The sequence below is a fragment of the Trematomus bernacchii genome, unplaced genomic scaffold (assembly GCF_902827165.1).
Source record: "Trematomus bernacchii unplaced genomic scaffold, fTreBer1.1, whole genome shotgun sequence".
NCBI classification, from domain to species: Eukaryota; Metazoa; Chordata; class Actinopteri; order Perciformes; family Nototheniidae; genus Trematomus; species Trematomus bernacchii.
In genome coordinates this window covers 8,377,807-8,404,877 of record NW_022987656.1, presented here as the reverse complement: position 1 = coordinate 8,404,877, position 27,071 = coordinate 8,377,807, and the positions used below count along the sequence as shown (strand labels likewise).

The 27,071-nt window shown below is 41.3% G+C and overlaps 1 protein-coding gene across 1 annotated transcript in view; it reads right to left on the bottom strand.

Annotated features, from left to right (window-relative positions):
* Window positions 1-19,760, bottom strand: part of clmn (calmin) — a 71,427-nt gene extending 51,667 nt beyond the window's left edge. Inside the window, exon 1 of the mRNA XM_034135282.1 lies at window positions 19,369-19,760. Within this exon, the coding sequence (XP_033991173.1) occupies window positions 19,369-19,444 (76 nt within the window). The 5' untranslated portion in view covers window positions 19,445-19,760. The remainder of the gene's footprint in view (window positions 1-19,368) is intronic.
* Window positions 19,761-27,071: the final 7,311 nt, after the last annotated feature.

Genomic DNA, 27,071 nt, shown 5'->3' with positions numbered 1-27,071 from the left:
TTTTAAGAGGGGAAACGCATCGCTTTGTAAAAGGGGCACTGTTCAGGCTTGTTGAGCACCAAAGGAGAAGCTTGGTAAAGACAGTGCCAGAAAACACTTTAACAGTTAGACAACAACAGCAATAAACATAACTAACTCAAGCGGCAGCAGGTCGTATCAGCTGTGGCTAATAGCGGTCATTTTCTGTGACTTGATGACAAATGTTACTTGGCTGTTGTCAGGCTTGTGTTTTTACATCAGCAAAACACATTTGAGTGTAAAGAGACTCCACCAATCAGAATGCTTTTGTAGTTCTAACATCGTCTTTTCAAATAAAACATCACTTTTCATGTAATTTTTGCTGATGCTATTATTTAAAGACCTACATAGACTTAAATACCGTGCACATTCAGAAGCAATTAGGGGTTAAGTATCTTAAGGGCGGAGTGCTAGTGGAGCCTCGCAGCGGCAAAACTGTGGCGCGCTTAGACTGTAGGTGCGCCGCATTTGCGCTTCAGATGAGGCTCCCTCCGCAAAATGAAGAACCCTCCGTAAGATGAGGCCCCCTCCGCTAGGTGAGGCCCCACGCAGTCTGCGTGATCGGCCTGTAGGGAGGGACGGCCCTAAACATTGGTGTTTTAATTAATTAATTTATAACCTGTGCACTGGGCAGCTGTTACTATTAGATAAATATGCAAACGGTATCTTTATTGGCACCTAACCAAATGTAAAGGGCTGTGATTAACTTGACTAAGGGCAACCATCATGTATGCATAATCTGGGAAATGCTTCTAGGTAGATATATTTTTCACTGAGAACTGTACAATCTCAACTAAAGCTTGAAATCCCCTCCATTGTTCCCTGTTAATAGCTTAAAGGTTAGGTGTTGTTTTTCTCCCTTCTGGGGTGTTAGCTAACACCTTACATTAGTAAACAGGATTAAGTGCTCTTTGTTTTGGATCTTCTCCAGCTTTGTTCAGATCTCAGCGATGTTGAAAGATAATTCAGGTGTGTGTGAACACTTGATATTCTGTCCTGATCTGTGAATTAGGACATAACTCAAATAGACACTGCACCAGTGTTTCCGCCAGACCAGGGCCGAGAGGGCGTCCACCCTGAGAGCGGGTGGGGGTGACGTCACGTTAGGGCTGCTCGATTATGGCAAAAATCATAATCTCGATTATTTGGGTCAATAATTGATATCACGATTATTAAAACGATTATCCATTTACTTTGAAAACATCCATTTATTGAAAAAAGACATTTGAACAGTATGTTTTTAACAGTTGATTACGCTGAACTTTAAGTATAATTCAACTGAAAAACCAATATAAAAAATAATAAAAAATAAATAAAAAATAAATAAAAAATAAAATAAAAATAATAATCGTTTTATTTCGATTACGTTGTTTTCGTAATCGTTGCAAGCCAAAATCGTAATTGCGATTAAAATACGATTAATTGAACAGCCCTACGTCACGTGACTTGAATTTTGAATTGAGCTGTCCCTAGATACTATCTCTTTACATATGCACACACACACAATTTTGAATTGCGCCGTCCCTTATACTATCTCTTTACGTCTCCCTGCCGACAGGGACACCCCTCCTGGCATGGTCCTTGGAAGATGCTGCGGTGTTTTGGTTTTCTTTCGTCACAGGAACGCGCTTTGCTGGCGGCGAAAATAATCCCACCAGACTCCTTTGCCCTTTGCGTTCGTGTGTGTTGGAGGAGGGGCTCTGTAAGGAAGTGGCAGATTTGTTCCGGCTGTGTATTTTCAAATTCTCGCGCACTCGAGCTGGTTTCTCCAAAATTACCTACCCCACCTTTCAACTAACCTGATACAATTATGTCTAATTTGTTGAAATAATACATTTAATTAAAGTTAACGCTTCAGTTTTTTCAGTGTGTGTAGCTCATATAAAAACAGGTTAGAGCTTCAGTTGTTAGATTGATATATCTGCTCCCTGCTTTACATTACTTTAGAGCCAGTACACCTGTCGAATACTGAATCAGCCTCTGTTTCTCTCTTCTACATTTTGTCTTTTAACTAATTCAGAAAAGTCTTGTTCAGGAATGTGTCAGTGAGCTCATTAAAACCAATCCAAACACTGCAGGGAGGAGGCAAACCACAAGGTGAGATATGTTGTAAGATCATGTTTTTTTTAAGCAAAGAAAATACTTTATGATAAGGAAACCTTCAACAGAGTCTCTGTAGCAGTCCCTCCAAGGCCTTACTGCTGTGTGATCTTTCATCACCTCCTCCACAGAAACCAGGTGCTTATTCATAATGTGCTGATTCATCATGGCCTGTCAGCCATGGTCAGCCCACACTGCCACACACCTCCACCGAGACAGAGCTTATACCTTACTCCTACTTCATACTGCTGTAAAACAAGGGATGGTAAACAATCAGAATAGTGTAAGAATTTTAAAGTCTTGAAAAACAGTAAAGGTTTTAGAATGTTCAATGTGTTTTTGCTGAAATTGGAGCTATTGGTTTTTATTCATTTAACCCTGTGTTCCAAAATCATAAAGTGGCCTGAAACACATTCAAGTCAGCTGGAAACGCTAAAGATTGACAGCTAAAGCTATAAGCTAGTTTATAAAGGGATAAATGTGCCTTGTGCATTGCTAACTGATTCATTTGGATGTACAACAAAAAAATGCTTTATTGTCTTTTGAAAAATCACACACAACAGTATATGCTATAGCTGGGATTTTATCATAGTGTATATATTAGAGAAATTAAGAAATGTATTATGGATTCTTCATGAAACAGATACAGAATTAGCTTGCCAATGACAATGCTAACATGACAGGTTCTACCATAATGTTTATCAGCATGTTAGCATGCTAATATTGCTAGTTAGCAGTAAACACAAATTACAGTTGAGTCTGATGGGAACGCGTTAGCTCCGCAGGTATCTTTGCAAGGAATGTGTTTGGGTTGTCACTTTGTTACTATTGGTTATTGTGGGCGTGTGTGCTGTGTGTGTGTGTCACTGGGTAATCAAAATCACCTGCACCTGTTAATCATTTGTTATGTTTGTTACAGAGAGGCGGAACAGTAGGGAGTCTTCATTTATGTCAACTTAATGCAATTTCTAACTTTTTATTTTTGGTTTCGTTATAACACAGCATCATATACAGAATGTAATTTGACCACAATTTGCATTATGCACAATACATGGAAAGTATGCAACTGAGGACACACACACTTTATTAGCTCTCTCAGCAGCTACAGTGTTAAAGCTCCCTTATTATACTCCTTTTCAACAACCTATTATAGGTCTCAGATATATACAGAATATATCTCTGAAGTGTTTGGCTCCAAATACCAAACAGATCATTGCAGCATCCCATAAACCCCTCTGTTTCAGCCCTGTTTCAAAAGTGCTGGTTCTGTAGCTTTAAATTCTAATGAGCTGCTGCTGGCCACGCCCCTCTGAGAGATGACTGGTTTTAAAAAAAACACAAAGTTGCTCTAGGAGGAGATTCAGGTTATAAAGTGGGTGGGGGGTCACCTTGGTTGGTTATTGGCTAATGGTTACACAAGCCAAAAAATCGTTATGACATCATAAAGTGACCAAATCTGATCAGCTCATTTTCATGGATCAGGACAAAAAGAGAAGGAATCTTTATTCCTCAAACTTTTTGAATCTCTTAACACATAGGGGACACATATTTATGTATAAAAGACCTGAAAATTAGATTTTGCATAATAGGAGACCTCTAAAGATGATAGTCGCTACAACACAAGGTGTTGGACTAATTATTTTGACCTAAGGATGGTTCTAATGATTTAATGATCAGCAGAGTGATGGGAACCAATGGGGAACCACTCCTGCATTATTATATTTTGTAAATCTGGTGATTATCTAGCCTTAAAGTTTCAAATGAGTTGAGATTAAAAAAAAAAAGTGACTGTGAGTCAGTAGACTGTTGTGAATGGTGACTGACTGACTGATGAGGGAATCACTCTTTCAGAATGAATGGATACAGTGAATGGAATGAAAGAGAAAATAATTACAGAAAAAGAGACATCCTGACAATGATGCAGGAGTGTACTGTAGCTTCCAGGCACAGCAACAAACAGAAACGTGTCATCATGAAAGGACAATGAATCAGACCGTATTTGACCTGCCACTGAGGGTTTCCCAACTCCACCCTGTGATTACAGCAGTCCATGGAGCTCTGCTGCTGTTTGGACCTCAACCTGTGGAGGCCATGTAATTAGTCTCAAAGGGAGACAGACTTCTGTGTCTCTCTACCAAAACACCAACAGAGGAGCTGCAGCTACTTTGTCTAGGCAAATGAAGAGTATATGTAAAGTCTGGAACACAAACACCTGCACAGACTGCTGCAGGACTTTACATGAAATCCTCTGAATTCTTCTGTGTACGTCTGTTTGTGCCGCTTTGTAGCAACTGAGCCGATAATAACACCTGTAAACTTTTCTGAACACATTTTTCTTTAACTGGTGATTAGTGTTAAAGAACAAATCTCCACCAGGGCATCTTCAGAATGCACTGCTTAAAGGACATTCTGCTGGTGTTGGGTTAAGTCTGTTGCTCGTTCAGGGAACACTATTTGAAAGGGAACAGACACAAAAAAAGTAACATATTTGTCATCCTGATGATTATAACTAGGGATTCCCAAAGAAATACATTCTGTGTTACTGTCGGGCAGACTTAAAGAGAAACATATGGGATGGTTTCTGTGGAATCCTCTGCATGATGATTCTGGGATTTTTTTCCCAGCTCCAGGTTATGATTACTGTACTCTTTCTGAACTCCTGAACAAAGCAGGGTCAGAAGAGCATTTTTGGTTTGTTGCAAGCCGTGTTACTTAATATCGGGTGCAGTAATGAGTCTTAAAACCTAGAAGGGAGTTAGCACTTTACCACTTCTTGTTCGCTCGTCCTAAAATCTCAGTTTCTTGACTGTGATGTGATTTGTATAGCCTAAAGTTAGCTTTTTACCTGCATTTACTATTCATAAAATTGGTGTTAATATGTGGAGATTATCCTGCTGAACAAAACTTGTAAGTATCATAAGCGTGTGTTTGCCAAAGAGCTTATTTTCTGCAATATACCAAAATCAAATGAAAAAATCCCATTGCTTTTTAGTCAAGGGAGTTCTTGCGATGCTATCTTCTGGGAGAGCCTACAGAAATAAGATTTTGGTAACACTTTATATTAAGGTACACAAATTAACCATCAACTAGTTGTTAATTAACATGCATATTAGCAGTATATTGGCTCTTTAGTAGTCATTATAAAACACTTATTAATGCCTTATTCTACATGACCATATTCTACAAGTAATAAGCCATTAGTTGAGAGTTTTTCCTCAATAACCCTCTAATTAGTGCTTATTTATTGCAAGTAAGGAAGTTGTTGTACATGAGTTTTGGTCTTAATATGCGCTGCTCAATATGGGCCTAATAAGGCAGTAGTACCACAAGAATAGTAATTCTCCCATAATAACACTTAACAAATATGATCTATTCTTATGTAACAAGACATGAAACTATAAGTGTTAATTGTTAATTAATGAACTGTAAGATGCGCCGGTGAAGATGGCCGCATCGTCTTTGTGCTCCTCTCCAACTTTGCCCATTTTCGTATTTTGTACATATTTATTTTACTTTTGCCGTTTTACTTTTAACATGGTTCGCAACATGCTAGCCGACCGCACCTACTCTGCCATACAATATAGCAGAGAGGAACTTCTTCAATTGCAAAACTTCGTGGACAATAAAAACCCTCCGACAGACAATGGAGATTCACCATGGCTACCTGTTGCTGTCCTACCTGAGAGACGCAAGAAGAGGACAAAGCGGGGGTGCCGGGCCGGGCTGCTGGTCAGACTGAGGAAACGAGAGAATCGACCCCCTCTTCCGAGTATTCTTCTGGCTAATGTTCAATCCATTGAAAATAAGCTAGATGAACTCAGAAGTCGGATTGCTTTTCAACGGGACATTAAGAACTGTAACGTGTTAATTCTCACTGAGACTTGGCTCAACCGCGCTATCCCGAACTCCGCCATTGTTCCTGATGGATTCTCTATTTTTCGTCAGGACCGGACTGCTAACTCGGGGAAAAGTAAGGGAGGCGGTGTGTGTGTAATGACTAACAACAACTGGTGCTCAGATGTGAAGATTATTTCTTCGGACTGTTCGGCTCATCTAGAGCATCTCATGATCTCATGCCGAGCCTTTCATCTGCCGAGGGAATTCACATCTGTTGTGATAACAGCAGTGTATATCCCCCCGCAGTCGCTCGCCGACAACAACACGGCACTCGATCAGCTGTTTGGGATTCTTGATAAAACCGAGACTTCACGGCCAGATGCGGCGTTCGTTGTGGCCGGAGATTTCAACACCGCCAACATGAAGAAGGTTTTGCCAAAATATTACCAACACATCAGCGGCCCGACGCGCGGGGGAAACATACTGGACCATGTTTATTCCCCTTTCCGGAATGGATATAAGGCTCTCCCTCGCCCTCCCTTCGGCAAATCAGACCACATCTCACTGCTGCTGCTGCCTGCTTACAAGCAGAAACTTAAAAGGGACAGACCGATAACAAGGACAGTACAACGATGGAGCGAGGAGTCAGATGCAGCACTGCAGGATTGCTTTGCATCTACGGATTGGAGTGTGTTTGAGGACAATAACATCAACACACACACGGACACTGTCATCTGCTACATTGGGAAATGCATCGATGACGTGGTACCGAAGGTTACTGTACGAACATTCCCAAATCAAAAGCCCTGGATAAACTCCGATGTGCGCTGCAAACTGAAAGCGCGCACTATCGCGCACAGAGCTGGAGATTTGGAGGAGTACAGGAAATCTAGGTATGATCTCCGGAGAGCAATTAACAATGCAAAGAGACAATACAAAGACAAGGTGGAATCTGACTTCAAAGGCTGTAACACCAGGAATATGTGGGCGGGACTAAGAACAATGACAGACTACAAAGGAGCAGCGGGGGGTGCTGCGGGAGTGTCTGCGTGCGCATCTCTCCCAGATGAGCTAAACAGTTTTTTTGCACGCTTTGAGAGCAGCCGGGCTGTGGAGGTACAGAGGGACCAGGAGCTACACTGCCCTTTTGTTTTAAACAGGGCAGATGTGTGTAAATCCTTTAAAAGGGTTAACCCACACAAGGCTCCTGGACCTGATGGCATCCCTGGCCGTGTTCTCAGGGTGTGTGCAGTTCAGCTGGCAGAGGTGTTCACAGACATCTTCAACAGGTCCCTGTTGCAGTCTGTAGTCCCCACATGCTTCAAACATTCCACTATCGTTCCTGTCCCGAAAAAGACAATCATCACCTGCCCCAACGACTACCGTTCATTTCCTCATATGCAAAAAATGGAGGAGAAAATCATCGTAGCGGTAGGGAATCACCCGGTGCTATATGATCAGTCTCTGTTCACCTACCAGGATACAAACCGGAGGAGCCAGGCATGGAGGGAGGTGGCAGAGACAGTGGGTGAAACTGGTAGGTTTTCGCCTGTTTGGGGAGTTTATATCCAGTTTACTTCGTTTGAATGGACAGCAGGCATAGACAGTATATTTAGCCAGCATGCAATGTTGCATAAAATAGCACCATAGACATTAATAAAAAATCGCTTTTTAGACATTAATGTCTATGGTGAGATTCATACACGGGAGCCTTTTTAAAGCCTTTTTACCCCGCTGCAAACAAAAAAAACCCAATTTGTAAGTTAAAGTGGACCTATCATGCTATATTTGAATAATATAGTATAGGACCATACCTATATAAGGCATATTTATACTTTTTTTTTTTCAAAATACCAAACAGATCATGCATTTTAGCCATGCCTCATTTCGCTCAATTTGACATTTTTTAGCTCTGTTTTTGCAAGGGCTGATTCTGGGAGAACAGCACCATCTACAGGCCTGGCATATGTACTACAGCGTCTCCAGCGCTTTCGAACGGCAATGGCCGTGGCTGTCTCCTCCTGATTGGTGGAGTTGGCCCAATAGCCGTAGCGCCACCGTCCTGACGTCAGGACAGTGTTCAAATCTGGATCAGTTTTTATCAGATCCGTTGCAGCCCCTTTTATAGAGATTTGGGTATGGAGGAAAATAGAGAGGGTTGTGTTTTCTGACACTTGGTGAGTTCCCTGGAACACCGGGGACACATATTCATGTATAAAAGACGTACAAAAGTGCATTTTGCATGATAGGTCCCCTTTAACTTAACGTTATCTTACAAGTTGAGAGAGTTACGTTTTGTTTAAAATCGTCAATGTAATGCCATTAGAGGTGTTGTGTTGAACATGAAATTAGCTAACTGTAGCTCTCTACCAAAGGTTAGCATGTTAAGCTGTACTTTCTGTGGCAACTAGCTTAATACAAAGAGGGTTTTTGTGCTTCATTGTAAACTTTTCTTACAAATGTGTGTTAATCTACCTGAAATTGTGGGGACAGTTTTTTTCTACTCAATGATACAGACCATTGTTGAGGAGATGCAAAACATACATATACTTTGAGTAATGTTACTTTGCTGCTAAAAAATGAAACATTATCAGATGAGGACATCACCAAAGTGTGTGAGTCTGTCAGGGGATTTGATCTGTTCTTTGCATGTCGTACAGGGCCTATGTACACACTGCTCTGGTATGAATTAAAAATATAATTGTAAAATGTAAGTCTCTCGCTCTTGTTATCGTTCAGGCTTTGCATTTGAACCCCTATGACTGTTTGCGGACTTGAAGGGAACGACTTCCTGGCCTTCCTGACATCCAGGAAAAAGGTGAGATTCTAATCCATTTCAATGCCAAAAGCAAGTCATTGTTTTTAACTTTTTTTTTAATATGATTTTTTGGGGAATTTCAGTTTTATTGGACAGTAGAGATCTAATGGAAACAGTGGAGAGGGAGGAGATGATATGCAGCAAAAGGCCGAGCCGGATGGTTGCTGCTCCGTGTGGAACGTGTTCTATCAGGTAAAGCACTTTGGTACCCAGTTATGTATGGTATTAAGTTTGAATTTAGCCTTTGGAAGGTATTTTCCAACAGTGCATTGTAAAGACTGAAAAAACAGGCTCAGGTTAAAGCTTGACATGATTTGGTGTTTTACTTAAGAGGATGTTTGTCCTCCTGTCTTCTCTTATTTCCTTATCTTTCTTTCAGGTGTAACATCTACCAATGGTTGTACATGACACCACCTCTTTGCAGTCCTACTAGTCAACCCTCCTGAGCCTTTCCTAAATAGTGGTAAGTTGTTTTACAGTTCAGTGTACGTTAATTTAGTAACTTAATGCTTTACTGCTGTTGAATAAACCCTATATATATACATCCATCAGCAATCAATAAAACAAATCATCCAACACAAAATAGAAGAAATCTATTTATTTTTATACAACAGCATCTATTGGGACTGCTCATTGATGTCATCAAGAGCCATTGAGTCTACCTTTTGTAGTCGGCCTCTCAGAATGTTTATCATTTCTTTGTCTCTTAACATTCCTATAATAATTTGTTTTTTTATTGTTGGTATTGTTTTGTTCTTTATTTTTGTTGTGAGAATCACTTTGCAATTGTGTAAGTGCTATATAAATAGTTATACTAATATTATTGTTGTTACTAGGGCTGTGCAATTAATCGTATTTTAATCGCAATTACGATTTCGGCCTGCCACAATTACGAAAACAACATAATCGGAAAAAACAATTATTTTGCTTTGCTAGGTTGTGCACTGCAACATATTTGATCTAATTTAATTTTGGTCTAATTTATTTGTATTTATCATATTTATATATGTTTAGTAGCTTGTGGAAGTGCGCTCCAAAATATTTGTTGATCTTGTTTATTGGTATTTATTATTTTTGATATTATTTATTAAAATGTAAATATAAATGTATCATTTATTTTATTTATTTTTATATTGGTTTTTCAGTTGAATGATACGTTCAGGGTAATCAACAGCTAAAAAGATACTGTTGAAATTATTATTTGTATTTGTTTTAAAGTTCAATAAATTGATTTTTTCAAAGTCAATGAATAATCGTATTTAATAATCGTGATATCAATTATTGACCCAAATAATCGTGATTATGATTTTTGCCATAATCGCACAGCCCTAGTTGTTACCATCATTACTATTATTAATAATGTCTTCTTTGTTTTCTTTATTTATCGCTGCAGAAAGGTTCAAAAAGTTCCCTATACATGGAACCATGCCTGTCCTCTGTTCCACATGTCTTCAGTCAGTTCTGGACCCCAATGACTCGGACACTAGTTCTACCAAGGCTTCATTAGAGGTAAGCAGTGGTAGGAGAGTGGAGTTATCTTTGTATTTAGGCTGCAAGTCGACAAGAATAGATTACAAATCGCTTAAAAAATGGTTCAGATAAGAGGCACCATGTGTTACGCAGGTGTGGCGCTGATATAGTTGATATAATATGCGGTTGAACTTTAAAATTAAATTATTTCCGGTGCAGAGACAAACACTCGAGGTGGGTGTATAAGTAACTGGTGTTAATAAAATATAGCGTATATCCCTCAATTTATCGACAATAAGAATGACAATACATACTTCCGGGTGTAAAGTAATATATCTATCATACTGTAGATCCTACACATCCACTGGAGGTAGATTCTGAAAGTAAAATATACACTTCTCACTAGAAATGTAATCATAAAGCATTATTATGGCCAAACTATCCTACAATTTAGGATTTTCCACTGAAAAAAGTGTTGGATTCAAGATTCAAAGGTTTTATTCTCATATGCTCAGCAGCTACAGTGTAGAAATGTCAATGAAATTCTTCTGACCTGAGCTCCTCCAACAATGTAACATATATAATAAAATACAACATAAAAAGTAGTGCAAAAATAATGTAATATAATAGAATATGATATTTACAAGAACAGAATATGATATTAAATAATGTAAATTAAGAAGAAAAAAAAATACAGTGTATTGCGTGGATAATAGACCCAATCAGTGAATGTTCAAAACTAAATTTGATAAATGTTTCTTTTTCATCTCACAGTGCACATATTTAAGTAATCATAACACAAAGCTAAAAGTTAATCTGTTTTTCCTTTCTCTTTTCAAGAGTGCTTCAGAGGATGGCTGAATTCACAAAACGTGGAGAAGACCGAGAGGGAGAAGTTGGCCGGTTACTACATTTCACAAAAAATTCAGGACCTTGTGAAAAACGGAAAGAAACAATTGAAGGAAACTGCTTAAAAATATGAAGTAATGGGTGTTTTGAAAATGTATTCAAATGTGTGTTAATGTTCATTGTGTGTTATAAATGATTTTCCTGCTGCTAATCATTTGATGTATGAGTATTTATTTACAGACATTCTATACATTCTGGTACCTTTCTGGTAAGGTAGGTGCTCTGATCTGAAATGATAGATTGAGCTACTGCAATTGGGTGAGAGTGTTTCATCATCATATATGACCAGCTTAACCATCAAGTAATCCCAGTTAAAGTTCTACTCAAGATCATACCAGTCTGACCAGCTAATGGTGACCAGCTAGAACACTGTGACCACCAGCTTTTACCAGCTATCCTGACCAGCTAATGGTGACCAGCTAGACCACTGTGACCACCAGCTTTTACCAGCTAAACCAGCTATCCCGACCAGCTAGACCACTGTGACCAAACCAGCTATCCTGACCAGCTAGACCACTGTGACCACCAGCTTTTACCAGCTAAACCAGCTATCCCGACCAGCTAGACCACTGTGACCAAACCAGCTATCCTGACCAGCTAGACCACTGTGACCACCAGCTTTTACCAGCTAAACCAGCTATCCCGACCAGCTAGACCACTGTGACCACCAGCTTTTACCAGCTAAACCAGCTATCCCGACCAGCTAGACCACTGTGACCAAACCAGCTATCCTGACCAGCTAGACCACTGTGACCACCAGCTTTTACCAGCTAAACCAGCTATCCCGACCAGCTAGACCACTGTGACCAAACCAGCTATCCTGACCAGCTAGACCACTGTGACCACCAGCTTTTACCAGCTAAACCAGCTATCCCGACCAGCTAATGGTAACCAGCTTGACCACTGTGACCAAACCAGCTATCCTGACCAGCTAGACCACTGTGACCACCAGCTTTTACCAGCTAAACCAGCTATCCTGACCAGCTAATGGTGACCAGCTAGACCACTGTGACCACCAGCTTTTACCAGCTAAACCAGCTATCCCGACCAGCTAATGGTGACCAGCTAGACCACTGTGACCACCAGCTTTTACCAGCTAAACCAGCTATCCCGACCAGCTAATGGTGACCAGCTAGACCACTGTGACCACCAGCTTTTACCAGCTAAACCAGCTATCCCGACCAGCTAATGGTGACCAGCTAGACCACTGTGACCACCAGCTTTTACCAGCTAAACCAGCTATCCTGACCAGCTAATGGTGACCAGCTACTAGACCACTGTGACCAAACCAGCTATCCTGACCAGCTAAAGTGTCCAAAACCCCTCTTAACCAGCAAACTAATCCAGCCTAATATTGACTTGTTGGTCTAAGCTGGTTTTTTCAGCAGGGGGACTTGACCCTTTTACTCTTCAGGTTGCATAGGGAAAATTAGTAGCAGTCTACTCATAGATGTCTACTGCCATGCTATTCAGTTCACTTTCTCCTACTTCCTGTACCCGGTTTCCTGTCTAACCTTCAGTACAAATTTTACAAAAATATAAATGTGCAAATATGAAACATACAGGTCAATATCACCTTGCTATTGGTAGCTGAACTGTCAATACCCCAAAACATAGTCTTAGATATAAATACCTAATTTTGAGTTATTTAGACACAATTAACACTTATAGTTTCATGTCTTGTTACATAAGAATAGATCATATTTGTTAAGTGTTATTATGGGAGAATTACTATTCTTGTGCTACTACTGCCTTATTAGGCCCATATTGAGCAGCGCATATTAAGACCAAAACTTGAGCAGCGCATATTAAGGCCAAAACTCATGTACTTCCTTACTTGCAATAAATAAGCACTAATTAGAGGGTTATTGAGGAAAAACTCTCAACTAATGGCTTATTACTTGTAGAATATGTTCATGTAGAACAAGGCATTAATAAGTGTTTTATAATGACTAATAAAGAGCCAATATACTGCTAATATGCATGTTAATTAACAACTAGTTGATGGTTACTTTGTGTACCTTAATATAAAGTGTTACCAAGATTTTTTATAAAGTATTTCAAATCATCTCATGAATAACGCCAAATAAAAACTAAAAGCAAATAATCAAGCAAGCCTACGTCGAAACTCCTGTAGGAAAGAATTGTAGGTTGTCTGGCTCACAACATTTTAATCAAGACTTGAAGTGAAATCAAGCCCTGTATTAGATTCTGTTCTGCAGAGAGAATGCTTGTGGCATCAATGACAGCGCTGGTGCTGACTCATCATTTCAGCATATTCTTAATACACTTTAAATTATGCTAAGGGTTTTATGATTTTCACAGGACATTATGAAGATAGAGATTTAAATGTGTCGGATTATTTGACTTTAGTCAAGGTCTGGTAGATACCTGCTAACGGAAACACTTGAGGAGCTTCATTACTCATTACACACTGACTACAGCTGCAGAACGTGATCCAGCAAAATGCTACATCATTTGTAGCACTGCAGTATCTTGTCGTGTGTAACATGTGCCGCCTCGTCAAGAACTCTGCTCTCACTCAGGTAATATCAGCCCGAGGGTGAGAGCAGAGAAAGCTTATTTGCTGTGGATCAAGTGGACACAGGAGACAGTTTATAAAAGCTTTGGTAGGAGGAAATTCAAAAACAATGAGGGGATGAAGTGAAGAGAAGAGGCCTTTGTTGTCCCCCTCTCTGACCTCCAGGGAGCTCAGCAGTGTGGAGGCTGAGGACTGATGGAGGTAGGGGGACTGGGCATGGGTTCAGGAACGCCACTCTGAGCAGATGGGAGAAAACTCTGTTTGCATTGTCTGAACTTTCCCTGACGCTCAGCAGCTCCCTGTCCAGCACAGAGCTCAGGAGGAAGCCTTTACATTACATATCATTATTACAACACCTGTATCCAATGAGCCTACAGACACTACAACAGAATGATGCTGTAATGAGTCCTAAATCCCAGAAATAAGTCAGCTTTCTTACCACTTCTGGTTCCCTGTTCTCCAAGTCAACGTTTATTTTTAAATGTTTTTGTGATAAGACGATCTGTGGTTAACATAAGCTAAAGAGTTTTTGCTCTACAACACAAAATACGTGAGTTAATACTGTCTGAAGCTTTTATGTGTCATAAAAACGGCGGTTGCTAACCTTTAGCTCAGCGGTGTTGCTGTGCAGTCATGCGACCAGAATGTAGTTTCTTAATAAGTTGACGTTAGCTTTTTATTTTTGGTGATTGCATTTACGCTTCAAAAATCATTAAGTGGTGTTAATTATATAGATATTATCCTGCTGAGCAAAATGTGTGAGAATCATTAACGTGTGTTTGCCACTGAGATTATTTCTGTAAAATACCAAAATCCAATGGAAAAATCCCATTGGCTTTTTGTCGAGGCAGCCCATGTGATACTAACTTCTGGGTCAGCCTACAAAAATACATCATCACTGCACCACTCTGTACCGTGACATGACGGAGTTTGGGGTTAAGGATACTCTGACATGTTGATACCTCTGATAACTAGAAGCCTTTACACATGTTTCTTCCTCCTTTTTTATCTTTCTTTTTATAAATACAATTTCCAGGAACGTATGAAATATTTTATTTTCTCATAGAGGATTGATGTCGAGCCAGGAGTAAACATGAAAACCAGATAAGAAGTGGTATTTTTGAAGACAGCTGAAGATAACCCATATTACAAAAAATGCCCCTTTTTTATGGGTTATTCTAAAAAGAACAACAGTGTGTTGTGGAGTATCTGTTTTTCACAATGGCTGCAAACATGACGGGACAGCGAGCAGAGATGGTGAACAGGTGAAATGCTCTTTAAAGTGTACTGTTCACTGAAGGTTTGTGAAGCCAAGGGTCAAGTAAAGGAAGAACACCACAAGCCGTTATCAAAGCACCTGTGTTCCCTCTCATGTTCTCACACCATGGTTCTCACCTTCTCCCAACAGAACTGAGACAGAGAGAGCGCTGGGGGTGGGGGGGTGTGATGTGTGATGTTCAGAGACTGATGCAGAGATCTGCTCTCCCTCTCCGCTCGTCTCATCATGAGTTATGCAACAGCCTGCAGGCCGTTGTTTTAACACATCTCTTCATGCAGACATTCACAGCCACTCATCAGACGGCTCAGGCTAATGCGCAAGTGTTGCAGGGAACATGGACCAAAACACTGCAGCTTTATGAGAATGAAGGTCCAGGTTCACGGAGAGCTCAGTTCAGTCATTTCAATCAGTAGTTCATCCCATTCTCATGGGAGAATGGGATGAGAGTACACAGAATACGAGTACTCTGTGTACTCTCTGAGAGTTCTGAGAGTACACAGAATACGAGTACTCTCTCTGTGTACTCATATTCACATTGAGTACACACTCATACTGCCTCTGTCCAATCACACACAGGGCAAAGATGTGATACATGCTGGTTGTAAAGGGACATTTAATGTCTGACCTGTACAGAATGTGCTGCTTAGAGGTTAGAAGATTCAACTTATTGTCATTACGTAGTGCAGGTACTATGTAACTAAACGGTTTCTCTGCATTTGACCGATCCTAGTGTTAGGAGCAGTGGGCTGCCATTATGTACGGCGCCCGGGGAGCCGTGTAGGGAACGGTGCCTTGCTCAGGGACACCTCGGTAGCACTTGGTCTTTCCGGGACTTGAACTCGTGACCTTCCAGTTGCCAAGCAAAGTCCCTATGGACTTCGCCACCACCGCCCCACGAGATGCACGAGATGCACATGAACATGTAATAGCACGGTTTCCCACACATAGACTATACTTGGGTGGGCCGCCCAGGTATATTAACGGCCGCCCAAGTATATTTCGCGACCCATTTAGTTAATATTTTTATTTATTTATTTTTATAATATATATATATATATATTAATTTTTTTTTTTCGTCCGCGACCACGACGCCATCTGCGATCGATTAACTTGTGGACAATGATCCCTCGCTCGACGCCTCCTGTACCCAGTCCCGGACTGGCCATCGGGAGGACCGGGGGGTTTCCCGATGGCCTGGCCTGTTAAGTGGCCTGCCTCACACAGGGTGACTGGCTGTCTACTTTAGGTGTGAATGCACCCTGAAAATGCATTGGTTGTACTGAGAAAATGATTTCTGAGGTCTGGGATCACAGCAGCATTACGACCAAAACCTCCAATGTTAGTTTCACTAGGAGTAATAGAAGATTATACAGTTGGACAAATGTTGGCATCAACCAGTATTATTGATTTATTGACTTATTCTGACCAGGATTCTCTGATAAATCCCAAAAACCAAATCCAAACTATTATTTTGGACTGTGACTTTTTGTTTTCTTTCTGATTGTGTGAATATGTCCTGGTGACGTTATGTTCTTCTGAAAGTTAACCCAATCGAACTCCAAGCAAATTCAAAGATGCAAATCTGCTATCGCACCGGAACAAATATTTTCCCTCTTAATAATGGAAGTGAAAGGGAGGCAAATGTTGGTCTTGTAAACATGTAATCATGCTCTCAAAGACCAAAATGACCCAAGTCAGTTCCTAATTTTTCTCAGGGGTTGGTGGAGACCAAACCAGAGTTAAATTGAGAGAATACTGTATTGACGATAATGTTGCTCTGCTTCTTCTGGATGTGGAAATAGGCAGCTGTTTGCTAAAGGTTCTCAGCTTAAGCCTTATCAATAGTGTTCTTATCGTGATCCCAGACTTGCAGGCCTTGTATTTAATAATCCATCTCTTCTATTCTTACTCATTGTTCTTACTTGTAATGTGTGCCAAAACATACGATACGAAGAGACGTTTGAATGTACGGTATATTTCTAGTTCTCTCTGTCTGTAGCTTTGGGAGGATCCAGGTTAGAGCTGAACAAAACTCTCATTCTCATCTCCCTCATCAACTCCATTTCTTCCACTTTAGAGAGCAACTGTTGTTAGTGTGCCCCTCTAATCTCTGTACAGCCTGGCACAGAGTACTGTAGTCTGCAGTTCAAACAGCTGAGCAAGTCACCCCCGACTTGTTGCTCATTACTTTAATGACAGCCTGTCTGAATGTGGACGCCAGACAGAAGGGTTTTAATCACACTGTACTCTTTCTATCTATGGTGCATTTACAGTCATACATTTCTAAATACAGAATACAATAATAAACTCCCGTAAAACACAATAGAAAAACAGCTTGAAAATGAGGAGACCTACAGTAAGTATAGAACTACACTTCAAGGCTCACAAATCACAGACTAAGAAAACCTTTTTTTCACTCATTTGTGTGATGTAACTTTCTTGGCTTGTATTTGTGTGAATGACCAGCTAAAGAACATGTGACATCATCCCAGTGGGTACAGTGGAGGTTCATGTCTAAAAGTGTTTCGCTGACCTCATCTACAGCGAACATCAGGTTCTGGTAATGCTTCAGAAACAAGCAGCCCCCCCACTCAGGAACATACACTGCTCTGATATCACAGTGAGAGAGCATTCAGAACATTGGAGAGAAGAAAATAAAAGTAGATTAGAATGTAATCTGGGCCTACAAAGAGATTATGAATTGGTGGAATATCTCTTTTCTGTCAGATAAAAAGCAGAGACAGATCCTAGGGCAGGAAGACACAAATAATGAAAGAAACCAGAGGGACCAGAGGGGGAAGAAGTACTCTGATTATTTACTTAAGTAAAAGTAGCAATACTACAGTGTAAACTACTTAAAGTACCAAAAGTAAAAGTACTCATTATGCAGAAAGGCACATTTAAAGGGGACCTATCATGCAAAATGCACTTTTGTACGTCTTTTATACATGAATATGTGTCCCCGGTGTTCCAGGGAACTCACCAAGTGTCAGAAAACACAACCCTCTCTATTTTCCTCCATACCCAAATCTCTAAAAAAGGGGCTGCAACGGATCTGATAAAAACTGATCCAGATTTGAACACTGTCCTGACGTCAGGACAGTGGCGCTACGGCTATTGGGCCAACTCCACCAATCAGGAGGAGACAGCCACGGCCATTGCCGTTCGAAAGCGCTGGAGACGCTGTAGTACATATGCCAGGCCTGTAGATGGTGCTGTTCTCACAGAATCTGCCCTTGCAAAAACAGAGCTAAAAAATGTCAAATTGAGCAAAATGAGGCATGGCTAAAATGCATCATGTTTGGTATTTAAAAAAAAAAAAAAGTATAAATATGCCTTATATAGGTATGGTCCTACACTATATTATTCAAATATAGCATGATAGGTCCACTTTAAGCACCACATATTTCAAATGATTGTATTAAATGTATAGTGCATTTATATGTTCATCACGTCAATGTTGTATTGGAAAAGGTGAGGAAGTACAAGTACCTCGGTTGTTTACTTTAGTACAGTACTTGAGTAAATGTACTTAGTGAAATTAAACCACTGGTAGGGACTAGTATTTAGATTTTGATCATTCATATTAAGCCGTCTCTTGAAAATGTCCAGCTTTAAGAAACAGCAACACAAAACTACTAAAGCCCTCCTTCATAAGCACTTTTTACACTTTCAGTTGCTGTTTATTTGACAGCTGTATTCACAAGAACATAGAACACACTAAAGCTGCTAAATTGTATCAATTTATCGATTAGATTGTCTTAAATAAAGTCTAAAAACAATGCAAAGGAATGCCTTTTGCAAAGACCCACACTGATGCATGCAATCCAAATCTTTCTGAATTATTGGATCGCTAACAGAGGAGCAGTATGATGGACAGGGTTTCATACGCAGCTCAAATTCTCTCTCTATCCAAACCAGAAGCCTTTGTCCAGTGATAACTCAAATTAAATCAAAATTAGACATAAGGTTGATTTTCTCTAAGTCAACAACGAAACCACTTTTCTTGTTAGATCTGAAACTAATGTGTCCTGCAGTAAGATTAACTTTACTACCAACAAACCCAGCAGCTGCCCTTCACACTGCGCACTTGTGAATGAAATACCACAGAGCAGGCAGAGTTACTGTGTGGGACACAGCAGTTCGATATGGGCTCACACTCAGATGAGTTACTGTGCCATATGGGGAGCTTGGTAAGAAGAGTTTGGGACTGTGTGTTCTGGAAAAGCACCCAAACACTCCGAAGTTACGCACATCTGAACGGCTCTATCCCGAGAGCAACGCAGCGTTCAGGGCATGGTGGCTGCTGCACAGACCCCGTTACAACTATAGGTTTTATTATCACACAGTCATATATTATACTCTAATATCTCCTCCGTCCCAGGATGCTCCTACCTTGCAGGTTCTGCACTCGGATGTCGCTGATCTGTCCGATTAATTCCTCCCGCTCGAACCACTCGTGTCCAGCCATTGTGAAGCGGGGAGAGCTGCAGGGATCCCGGCCAGGAGCAGCGAGTCTCCCCGGCTGGAGGAGGAGCTGCTGCGGGGGCAGGAGGGGACTACTGTCCGGCCGAGAGACTGCCTGAACAGGGGACTCACGGGATGTGTGTCGCTCACCGGCTGGGTATCGCTGCTGTTAGGGTTAGGGTTAGGGTTAGGGTTAGGGTTAGACCCGCGGAGACTCGGAGGGAGCGGTGCGGCTCCGAGAGGACAGCCCGGGGGGGAGAGTGAGGAGCCGGGCAGGGAGAGCTGCAGCACCTGGCGGTATTTCCGAGGTGGAGGAGCCAATCCAGAGCCCGCCCCACCTCCGTCTCTCTCTCTCTCTCTCTCTCTAGCAGAGAGAGAGAGCAGAGAGAGATGAAAGGGATAGAGAGAGTCAGACTATCCCCTATCTAGACGTCGACAGGTGCTAGTAGAGATCCTCGTTCGCCTCTAGATCGCGCTCCCTCGCTCTCTCTCTCCTCTCTTCTCTCTCTCTCTCTCTCTCTCTCACACTCTCACAACACCACACACCACACACCCCACCACACACACACACACACACACACACACACACACACACACACACACACACACACTGAATGTAGGATGTGATAGATTTTAACATAATTTTCCGATTTACTTGGATTAGAGTTTTCCTAAACTCACATCATCTTTTTTTTTCGGTTGATTTAAAGTGGACCTATCATGCTATATTTTAATAATATAGTGTAGGACCATACCTATATAAGGCATATTTATACTTTTTTTTTTTTTCAAAATACCAAACAGATCATGCATTTTAGCCATGCCTCATTTCGCTCAATTTGCACTTTTTTAGCCCTGTTTTTGCAAGGGCTGATTCTGTGAGAACAGCACCACCTACAGGCCTGGCATATGTACTACATCGTCTCCAGCGTTACTGATGTGGTGCGGCCGCGGAGTGATACTGGGTGTTTCTCAATGTCGAGTACGCTTGCTTGGTAGCACATGTCTTCCGAGTCACTTGCTTCAGAAGCGAGGCAAGAATACTTCCTGGCATTCGGAAAACAAAGAGTGGAACAGGCTAGCAAGTGTGCAGGTGTGCGTCATATCATATGCAGTGGCGGCGCCAGGGTATGGCTGGGGTAGGCTACAGCCATGCCAAGAAATGGCTTAGCCCCACCTTAGCCCCACCATGAAAAATTATGTTAAAGTAAGCATGTTGAGAACACGGATTGCGAAAATATACGGGTCGTGTCCACAACACACAAACTGATCCTGCTGTAACAACAAGTGCACGTTACTGATGCATTGCAATATGGTTGAGACCATTCGGGCTTATGCTAGAAGAGGGGTGCAAGGAATAGTCTAAGTAGTGGGGGAGTTTTATACACTAAAGGTGTGGAAATTCTCTCACGTTATAATATCAGTGCGACCGCACTGATCAGATCAAAATGCCTCCGAATGCAATTTGAATAGACCTACAGCCAATCAGAGCAACGAAACGTTGGGTCTGCGTCATGATTTACTGATTGAGATCAGTCGGAACCGCCATTCAGTATCCCCATTGGATCTTCAACGTGTACTATCATACGTCACGTTCACAGTGGTCCCTTTTTATTTACTACAAGACAAATGTGCCGTTTTATTTCATACAGTTCAATTTTGATTGAGACAGGGAAATAATCTAAACCTCACGCGTGGCGTTTCACTGTCAAGGGGGGCGATATAGCGAGTATGTAATTACATTGCAAATACTGACTTGAGCCCCACAACTGTATGGGTTAGCCCTACCATAGATTACCCAACAAAAATACTCTGGCACCGCCACTGGTCATATGAGAGGCCCCGCCTTACATTTTCCGCCACAGATTTGGGGAAATTGGTCCGTGCGCAAAGCATTGTGGGGATTTTAAGACCACGGAATCTACACATGGGCAACCTCGAAATTTCTCCAAACTAAGTACGCCGGGCTCGGTAGAATTCCAAGTATGCTGGACATTGGAACAGTACTTCGGCGGCACTCGATGACGTAGTATGCTTGAAATAGTGGCTCTGGAGCAGCTTTACTCGAGATTGAGAAACACCCACTGTGTGTATGCAAGCCCGCATCTAGTATGCATGTATGTACCATGGCTGAAGACCTGTTAAGTAAATAAAGATGTCTCATGGAAAGGTCTACGGATACCTTTATTACTCTCCATGACCTGCAGTCAACTATATAGCATAAAGGACTATTACATGGTGTCAGAAGTCGGTCCAGTTCGTCATTTTGCCGGAGGTAAACGGAGGAAAGTTTTGCTAGCCTAAAGCCTAGCTAACAGGTGCGGTCCCCAGAGAGCGGGAGTCGCTATTCTTTTTTTTTTTTTTCTTTTTTAAAAAGAGAGATGGATCGATTTTAATTACCATCTCCACTTGTACTCACTGGCAACTTGGGAGAGTGACATGTAATATCCAAGGATTAGAGACTGTTGGATGCTGCTGTTTTGAGCATTGCAATACATTTATTTTTATTATGTTTTTTTATGATTAGAGACGGTTGGATGCTGCTGTACTGAGCATTGCAATATATTTATTTTCACTATGTTATTTATTTATGATTATCCTTGGGCTCGGCAAAGATTTGATGTCAGCTGTTGCTGTCTTTTTTTCTATAGTTAATACTGAAATAGAGCCCTGCTGTTTAGTCAGGGCCTTTTCTTTAAATATAATTTTAAAATGTCGATAGAGTAGCCCATTTTTTAAAATGTCTATGCTTAAGTTTTTATCTCAATCTCAATCTTTATTTATTTATATAGCACATTTAAAACAACCTTCAGTTGACCAAAGTGCTGTACAGGCAATACATATTAAATAACACAATGGGAGTACAATAATAAAACAATAATTAAAAACATGATAAAAAGCACAATAACTAGAAAAATATTTTTAAAAAAACACATACAAATGTAAAAATGTAATGTTCAACTAGTATTAAAAGCCAGTGCAAAGAGGTGAGTTTTTAGCTGAGATTTAAAAAGTTCAATAGACTCAGCAGTCCGGATATGTACTGGGAGGCTGTTCCACAGTCTAGGAGCTGCAACACTGAAAGCCCTGTCACCTCGGGTTTTGTTATAGGTGTTGCTATCTGCTTTGTGTAGCGTGGTTCGACAAGCAAGTCTGTGCATTCATTGGGTGGTATCAGAGAGATACAAGGGTCTGTAAATGCAATGAAAACAATTGGCCACAGCAAATAATTGATATTAAACATGTCATTTTTACTTTTGAATACTTCAGTACAAAGGATGTATTGAATAATTTAAGTGATATGTGTACACATATAAATCATTAGTCAAAACAAGGCTACATTTGATTGAATTATAAAAGGTATAATATGTGGTAAACTGAAGAGCCGTTTGGGAGCCGAAAGAGCCGGCTCTTCTTGGTGAGCCGAGCCAAATGATCCGGCTCACCAAGAAGAGCCGGAATTCCCATCACTACTGCACGCACTAGGAGAGGAGGCTCTTGAAGTTTACAACACGCTAGACATCGAACATGCAGTGGCATTTTCTCCTGGAGGCCAAGGGAAGCCAGCTGTCATTTTCTCCTGGAGGCCAAGGGAAGCCAGCTGTTTTTTCGGATTGTAGTTATAATTTTAATAAATAAATAAAAACACTTAGTTTAGTTTCGGTAATTCTTCTTTGCTGTGTGTTGCTGCCGGCCCGTCTCTCCCCCATTCTCATTCAGTATTTTATAAAGAGGTAAACAGCGCCCCTCTATGTTATGGTGAAACAGTAGATTGCACTCACTGTTGCGAGAGGAGGCCAGCCGAAATTGGCTTCCCTTGGTGAAAAAAAATGGAGGGATTGACCAATCAGACGAGGCTCACGTCATGCCCCTGCCAACCTGTGATTAGTCAGGGCCATGCCAAGGGAAGCCAGAGGCGGCTGGTGTTAGAAATTAAAAGAAATGTTTTATAGCATAATTTAGTCTAAAACATACAGTCAGTTTAAAAGCTGTCTTATGAAGAACTCATTGATTTCAGTATTGTGTTCACACCTTAAAAGGTGTGAAAGGAGGGATTGTTAGAAATTAAAATCAATGTTTTATAGCATAATTTAGTCTAAAACATACCGTCAGTTTAAAAGCTGTTTTATTCTAAAAAAAACAGAAGTTCTCATAAAATCTCAATGCCAAGCTTTTATTCTGAAAATCTTTCATCTCCGGTTAGCATTTAACATGAGGCTAATATTATGTTTGCTAGAAATGTGAATGTAAAGTGAAAATGACACGGAGTGTTGCACACCAAAACCTACTGATCTTAACACTACACCAGTCGAGATATTATAATTGCTGAATATTAAATGAAGGTACAGTTTATTTTAATAAGTTCTGTCGACAGAAGTAGGTAGATATGACGACTTCCGGGACTACAGTAAATGAGAACTGCCGTAAATGAGAACTGCTGAAAAGCACTTCTGGTATTACTAAAGTGTCTATTTACAGCCGTTATAATGCATTAAATAAAAAGTCATGAAAGAGAGTATGAGGAGAAGAGGTGTGTGGAGTTATGCAATGAATGTACAACGTCTGAATCCTCTGTTATGCGTGATAACGGACATTGAAGACGACCCCCAGCAAGGTGAACCGGCCCTCGAGGAGGAGCCTACGGAGGGGATATAACCAGCTGACGAGGATTGTCTCGGGATCTTTTCTTCACCCCTTCACCCCGGCGAGGCAACAGCTGCTCTGTCTCTCCTCTTACCCTCTGCTTGTTGTATCACCGCGCCATTTTAATTAAAGTAACCAAATTGAACCTCACCAGAGACTCCATTAGTCTCTTCATTCTAAGCTTCTCTCCTGGACGCGAGAACAACGAATACTTCTAACATTGGCTTCCCTTGCCTCACAATCCAATCAAATCGCATTAACTTAGTGGTGCAGTGATGCGTCGTAAAACCCGGAAGTAAGCTGCGCTCGGGTTCCCTCGACAAAAATGGGATTTCTCCATAGGATTTTGGAAAATAGCTGGAAATAAGGCCTGTGGAAAACGAACCTGTTAGATAAATGCACGTTTTGTTCAGCTGGATAATATCCACATGTCTACCCTACTTTTATAATTTTCGAATCATAAATCTAATCGATAGATAGATAGCGTCACTCCACCACTCTCACCGCCGTTAGAAAGTAGCAAGCAACTGAAGCAAGTGCAGTTATGGAGGGTGGAGATTTGGAGTATTTAATCAAAAATAATTTTACTAAACTTCCGCTACAGCAGCAACTAAAAATTAAATCTGATGACAGGCCAATGCCCAAACTGGAGCTGTGTACAGCAAGGGAAAAAGGAGCGAATCGGACGTAAAACGTTAAAGGTCTCCTGATTTAGTTGAATGAATGCTTATTAGAGTTTCGGCTGGAGAGTGCGTGCGGACCTGTCGGTTCGTTTGATAACAGGCGTGTGTAAGTCCTGCATCTGTATGATACAAATGTGTGTAAAATGATACCGGGCGCTGTAATCACTCATCTGGTTACGTTATTACATTGACCACCACACACACACCCCACCCCCCCCGACCCAAAAAAAAGGACGTATTATTGGCTTCCCCTATTTTTTTCCCCACGCCACGCTACTGCGAACATGGTGAAGATGAAGATGAAGAAGAAGGTGAAGAGACTGTTCATGATATTCTAGCAGCATTCAGAGCCTATTGTCAGCCTAAGAAGAACACAGTGTTTGAGAGACATCAGTTTTGGGCACATCCTATATCAGGTAATACCACGATTGAGAAATATGTGACATTGCTCAGGCAAAAGAGCGAGGATTGTGAATTTCATACCTCAGAACATGACATGATCAGAGACAAGATTGTGTTTAGTATGAATGACCAGAGACTGAAAGAGAGACTTTTAGGAGAACCTAATCTCACATTATAAAGGGCCATAGCCAAAGTTCAAATGTTAGCTATGAATGCAGCAGCCCAGGAGATGTCTGTACTTGCAGTGCACAAGAATAGTCGAAAAGACAGTCGACAAGGACAAATGACACGCACACCGCCTATTCAACGTACACAAGACATGGGACAAAGACATGAAACATGCAAAGACAGTGTGTGGCTGTGGCAGCACGAACATGATGAAGCAGTCAAAAAACTGAAAGATGCTCTCATTACAGCTCCTGTACTCAGTTATTTCGACCCAAAGAAACAGCTCATCATAGAGGCAGATGCATCCAAAGATGGTTTGGGGGCATGTCTAATGCACGAAGGCCACCCAATTGCCTATGCATCAAGAGCACTAACACAAACAGAAAATAACTATGCTCAAATTGAAAAGGAACTGTTAGCAATTGTTTTCTCTGTTAAGAGGTTCCATCAGTATGTGTACAGATTGAAAGTGGATGTGCAGTCAGATCACAAACCTCTGGAAAGCATTCTGAGAAAGCCGCTTGGAGCAGCTCCTTCCAGACTCCAACGGATGCTCCTCCAGCTGCAGCGATATGACTTGAATGTCATCTACACACCAGGTAAAGACCTACTGATTGCAGACACACTCTCACAAGCTGTCACACATGATGACCATTCAACAGTTGATGACATCACAGATGAGAAAGTTGTCTATGCTCTGGAGCCAACAGATGCTTTGAGCACTGAGATGCTGCAAAAGCTCAAAAGTGGAACAGCTAATGATGAAATACTACCGCTGCTGCAGGAAACACACAGACAGGGCTGGCCACGACACAGAAAACAAGTACACACTAAACTGGTTCAATACTGGCCTATCAGACATACTCTGTCAGTAATAGATGAGATCATGTTTGCAGGTGACAGGATAATCCTCCCAAGCTCGATGAGAAGTGACATGCTGCAAACATTACATGTGGCTCATCAAGGAATGCAGCCGACAAAAGCACTTGCCAGAAGGCACTGGTACTGGCCAGGTATGTCAAGAGAGATAGAACAAATGGTCGAGAATTGTGGGACATGTCAGCAGTTCCAGGCCAGAAACCAGAGGGAGCCTCTGATCTCACATGACATTCCTGAGCTTCCTTGGCTTAAAATAGGGGCTGACATCTTTGAAATAAAAGGACAATCATTCCTATTGATGGTCAGTGTGCTCAGGAGCACCTTACCGAGCTCCACCGTGATGCTTCAGCCTGCTGTGCCTAAAGATGTTCACTCGACTCTCGAGAATCTACAGAAGAGGCAGCAGCAGTATTATGACAGAGGAACGAGGCCGCTTCCTGAGCTGCAACCAGGAAGTACTGTTCACATGGAGACTGAACAGGGTTGGCGTCTAGCTTTGGTCACTGCACAGAGAGATGAGCCACGTTCCTATGATGTTGTCACATCTTCAGGTCAGCACTACAGGCGCAACAGGAGAAATCTGAGGAAAACACCACACAACGCCCAAATGGACTCAGAACCTGACTTACCTGAAGACAATCAACTATGCACGCCAGATGCAGACACGTCAGAGACTGTTGAATGTGAAATGTCATCACCGCAGAGCACAAGAAAAACCAGATGTGGCCGACTTATTCGACCACCTGAGAGATACAAAGATTTCCTAATTAGCTCAGGCTAAAGGTTGTGCTAAGACAGAGTTAATACGTTAAGATCCTTACTCTATTTGATAAAAATAGTTGTTTATATACAGGA